This window comes from Centroberyx gerrardi, chromosome 20, assembly GCF_048128805.1.
Source record: "Centroberyx gerrardi isolate f3 chromosome 20, fCenGer3.hap1.cur.20231027, whole genome shotgun sequence".
Lineage (NCBI taxonomy): Eukaryota > Metazoa > Chordata > Actinopteri > Beryciformes > Berycidae > Centroberyx > Centroberyx gerrardi.
In genome coordinates this window covers 4,322,353-4,327,500 of record NC_136016.1, presented here as the reverse complement: position 1 = coordinate 4,327,500, position 5,148 = coordinate 4,322,353, and the positions used below count along the sequence as shown (strand labels likewise).

At 42.4% G+C, this 5,148-nt stretch overlaps 1 protein-coding gene across 1 annotated transcript in view; it reads left to right on the top strand.

Annotated features, from left to right (window-relative positions):
• Positions 1 to 4,300, top strand: part of nme2a (NME/NM23 nucleoside diphosphate kinase 2a) — a 5,172-nt gene extending 872 nt beyond the window's left edge. Inside the window, exons 2-5 of the mRNA XM_071922901.2 lie at positions 1,081 to 1,213; positions 2,559 to 2,660; positions 3,211 to 3,323; positions 3,844 to 4,300. Coding sequence (XP_071779002.1) covers positions 1,085 to 1,213; positions 2,559 to 2,660; positions 3,211 to 3,323; positions 3,844 to 3,961 — 462 coding nt within the window. The 5' untranslated portion in view covers positions 1,081 to 1,084 and the 3' untranslated portion in view covers positions 3,962 to 4,300. The remainder of the gene's footprint in view (positions 1 to 1,080; positions 1,214 to 2,558; positions 2,661 to 3,210; positions 3,324 to 3,843) is intronic.
• Positions 4,301 to 5,148: the final 848 nt, after the last annotated feature.

The window sequence follows — 5,148 nt, the reverse complement described above, 5'->3', positions numbered from 1 at the left end:
TTTAGTTTAGTTTTTAATGAAACGAAAGCACGGCTTGGTGGCTTAAGTTACTTGCATGCCGATGTTACCAGAAGGACCTACCAATTGGTGAAAGGTTTTTTTAAGTCATGTTCTAAAGGTTTGCAGAAAAGCAGGGCAGAATTAAACTGCCACATTTGTGAATGGATTTGGCAACGGGACGTCAAGCCAGCCAGAGAGAGCGGGGAAAAGACTGTAAATTAGGCGATTTTCCTTATCAAAATCTTATTTTAAGCCTTTAGGTAACCCTATATGGCATGTGGCATCCTTTTTTTTTTTTTTTTTTTTTTTTTTTTTTTTTTTGGAATAGTAGTGCCACGGTTTTAGGCCTATGTTCGACAATGGGGCTCTTATTTTGAAAGTTATGGTCGGAAGTGTTGTATTCTGGCTGGTTTGACACTAGACACTGCGCACGCGCAAAGCAGGCCTTGCGTCAGACATCTTCAGCTGGGGATCAAGAGTTAGAAAGGTCATAATTGAATACTAGTGTGACTTCAGCAGGGACAACCAATTTACATATCTCCCTGTCACTTGCGTGTTGCATGTGTGTTTTGGTTTTTTTTTATCTTTAAACTTTATTAAACTGGGGAAATTGCATACCACAGGGAAATAAAGGACTAACTCAGAATGTTATTTTTGAACATTAAAGCACTGAATTAGGTGAGATAAGCAATAAATAAATAAATAAATAAATAAAAAACAAGCCTTGACTAAATATTGACAAGATTTGTGTAGTTTAACCCTGGCACTTTTATTTTGTCAGTACATACAAAAAAAAAAACAAGGGCTCAAGCTCTTCCAGAGGGCGGGGCGGGCCGCTCACATGTCAGTCAACACACACTAAGTCAGTCAGTTAAGTTGTTCGCACTGCAAGATCCAGACTAACCCCGGCGGTGCAGTCAATGCAATTTGCTTTGCAATGGGGTCGGGGCCCTCGGCATCCGGCCCCACCGACTGTGCCACGTGCACCCAAACTGCGTGAGTGATTTTCCACACTTGTTGCTGCTGCACATTGTGTGCTGGTGGCGTTTTGTTTTTTAAATCCTCGTTACTTTGTTGCAGAATCATGGCTGAGCTTGAGGAGCGCACCTTCATCGCCATCAAGCCCGATGGCGTCCAGAGGGGAATTATTGGTGAGGTCATCAAGAGGTTCGAGGTGAAAGGCTTCAAACTCGTTGGCATGAAAATGCTCCATGTAAGTAACAAATCAATGACTCTTGTGTAACTGTTGGCAGGCCTGTGACACTACAACACACACAATGTGCTTGGAACATAGGCCTGTATTTGCATCTAAGGCAAATGGTTTGATATTGGTTGCATAGCATTCATAATGGTTATTAGTGTTCTCTTGGGTTGAGTCACCTATGTGCACATGATCTTGTGATTGTGCAGTGACAGCTAAGACCTCCAGTGAGCTGATTAGCTTGCTCGTCTATTCCTGACTGTAGCACAAGCGATTAGTGCTGAGTTGAGGTTTCGTTATCCTCTGTAGCATCTCCCTGTGATCTCTGACCTGGTGGCGCGACGCTTAACTGGTCACGATTCACTGTGGCTTATTTTAGAACCGCATTATGCAAGATTTTATGTAAAATGCACCTGTTGCCCCACTTATGAGCCTAAGTGGGGCAACAACTGAAGAACGTCCACCCACCCCCCACAATTGAGACGTCAGATTTGCCCAAATGAAATTCTGTCTGCTACGGTCACTTCTCTATACTGGAAGTGATAAATCAAAACATGGGAATGAAATGTCTCCAAAAGAGCAGTGAGCAGCGCTCTGTCCAGAGAAGGCTGGACTGACAAACATTGGATCTCTTTAAGAGCTTTTTTTCTTTGGTCTCCTTTGGTATGAAGCATCACAATCCAGCTGAGTTGGTAAACATGACCGTGCTGTGTGCAGTTTACTGACTTCACATTACAAGATTTCTGGGTATTCAACTACTTAAATTTTAAACGCTTACCATCATATGGGAGTAAATGTTGAGACAACTTGTCAGCTCAAAGTGACGATTTGAATGTGTTCACAGATTTGACGGCATCAAACACCATGATTTTCTATGGACATTAGTTACTACTTGTCAGCTTTCAATGCTTGACACATGCATTTAGTGATACATTTGACTTGATGTTTGACAGCAAACCCAAACATTGTAATGTCAACCACAAATGAAAAATCCAGCAACTAGTCATGTCCTGCCATGGCATTTTAAGAGTTTTGACAAAATGACTTAAATGATGAAAATTGTCCGTTTTGCTGGTTTTATGACAAATTCCTCATCCCTGACATTTAACTACAGGCGTTGGATCACCTCAGTGGTGAATCGGGGTCTGTCGCCAAACCCCTGACTTCCCAAGTAGTGGAAGTTGAGGTGAAGGGTATCTTCTAGTAGGAAACTTGTATCTATCTTTTCCCATAAGATATGAATGCAGCATACAGTCTTATTGGAAAAGATCCCACCCACCTGTGTAGTTGGTAAGCCCTGAGCTTTGATCTACCTCAGTAGTTACAGGAATTAATAACTTGTGTCTACCTGCCGCAGGCCTCCGAGGAGCACCTGAAGCAGCACTACGCCGACCTGAAGGAGAGGCCGTTCTTCCCTACCCTCATCAAATACATGAACTCTGGCCCAGTGGTTGCCATGGTAAGACACCAGAAGATAACATGGTGTAAAGTAACATTAGATGCCTTTTGAGCCAAAAGGTCTTAAACCTGGGAGAAAAGTTGTAGTCTGTAACTTGTTTTCCCTACCTGGAATTGTGGCAAATGAATACCCAACTTTTCTTCAAATGCTTTGCTGCTTTTGGATCTTTTTTGTTTTCAAATGACAAAATTTCCTGATGAGGTGATGGTTGTAGCAATCCAAAACGTTCACATCACACAATCAGGAATTTTCTTGAAACTACTATAACTTCTTAATGTTAAAATATGGCATTCATATTAATACCAGCCATGTGTTATGTAAGGACAAGTATGTTGACATGGAAATATTTTCTAATGCCTCATTAACATAACTGTTATGTTTATCATGGAGATTATGACAGAACATCAGGCAGCTCGAGCACCTCGTGTTTTTAAGCAATTAATTTGTAGCTTGCAGTCAAAAAGATGCTCGAAGAGAAGCCAGCTGCTGAATTGGCTGCAGTCTAGTCTCGTACCTCTGCTCATATCCCTCTGCTCTTGTGTAATCCTAGGTGTGGGAAGGCAAGGGCGCGGTGAAGACAGGCAGGGTCATGTTGGGCGAGACCAACCCCGCCGACTCCAAGCCTGGAACCATCAGAGGAGACTTCTGCATCGACGTCAGCAAGTTAGTGCCGTTTGCATTCTCCCTTCCTGGTGGAGGCACTAGGCCGTGTTTGGCCTCCTGCAGGCACCGAGGCTTCTGCTTGCAAACTGTCCATTTAATGTCTGTAGTTCATGCTAGTTTGATTGAAAGCACTGCCTAAAACAGCAGGTCTCAAAGTGGCAGAAATCCCAGGGGTCCTTGAGGGTCCCCAGCAAAACGAGAAATGGTTTATTTAAATTCACTGGATATTGTCCCATTTAGAAAATGTCAAAGAATGACTTTCTAATTGGAGATTTCACAATTATGGGGTCCCTGGGAGGAAACTTTAATCAAACACAGGCCCTAATGTGCATATCTGGGGGGGTCTGTGAGATGAAAAACATTTACTATATAGATTGTCAGTAATGCTGGCATCCAGGATGTGCTTGCATGCAGAAGTATGTATATAGTGGAATATCTCATACTTGAATATTAAGTATTTATGTGCCGACTCGATTCTTGTCACTGCGTTGGTCTTAGTTTTCCTCTCTGCCTGTTGCAGGAACATCATCCACGGCAGCGACTCAGTAGAGAGCGCCAAGAAGGAGATCGCTCTGTGGTTCCCGAAGCCCGAGGAGCTGGTCAGCTACGATAGTTGTGCCTTCAGCTGGCTCTACTGAGCCGCTCAGCAGCCCTCAGACACTGACCTGGGACCAGTCGGCTCGCCTCAAGTTCCTGTTTTTTCCACACGTAGGATAGAGGGGGAAGAGCTGACTGTAGATCGGTGTCTCGGTGACGGTTTCCCACATTCCTCATCACCCACCATGCCTCAACATACTGTACTGTCTGGTCTCTCTGGAGGTCCAAGTCTGCATTTCCAGTTTCATTCCTGAGCTCCATTCCCTTTTTAAACATTCCATTCCCAACCTTGAATGTACAGTTAACGACTTGAATTTGTCTTTGCTGTCAGTTTTGTTAAAAGGTGATCCGCTTTCCAATAAAACGCACACAATACCATCCTTCTGGGTTTGTTTTTTCTTGCAAGATGCCCATAGTACACAATGACACTTCACTAATGTACTTGAGTGCAATAGTGTGTTGCCCTGCTGACAAACGGAATAGAGTGGGGTTTGTTTTAATGATGCATTAACTCGTGATGGTTAACATGAACCTGGATACATCCGGCTCTTCATGGCTATTCATGGCCATTAGGAAGGATTAGTTAGGCATCCTCTAATCTGAGATTGAGATTAGAAGAGTAGTTTGGCTCTCAGCTCCAATGGTTTGTGCTGCCATGGACAGCAGGAGGCCAGCAGATAAGAGGGTTCAGTTTCTCTGCCATGCAGGATGGATAAGAGCAAAGTCACCTGTGGCCAAAGGACACACTGCCCTCTGAAAGATTAAACTGCTGAAACCTTGCAAACGTTCATTGGAGCGAAACGACACCACAAGGTTCCAAGTCATAAGCATTTTTATTCAGTGTAAAAGTTGGATCTTACAAAAAAATCACCAGATAACCTTTCACAGCCATGCGGAAACAGTTTGCAATGCTTGTAAACAAAGAAGCAATCCATTACAACCAATATTATGATCCAAATATTTTGGCTTTATTTACAAATTCAAAGTCTATCAAAGCTTGATCACAGCACAAATTTACCATAAGAAAGGAAACATGTATAGACACTATCAAAAAGATGTACAAACTTTAAACTGCAATCTAATATGTACCTCTAGGGTCAGTGTTAATAATTTCAATAGATTTATAACTATTAACATATACTTTTTTTTTTGTTGTATTTGTATCCAAAATAAATTTCGCACCATAACTTAACCCTCTCAACTCACAATTAGTTTCAGACAATAATCC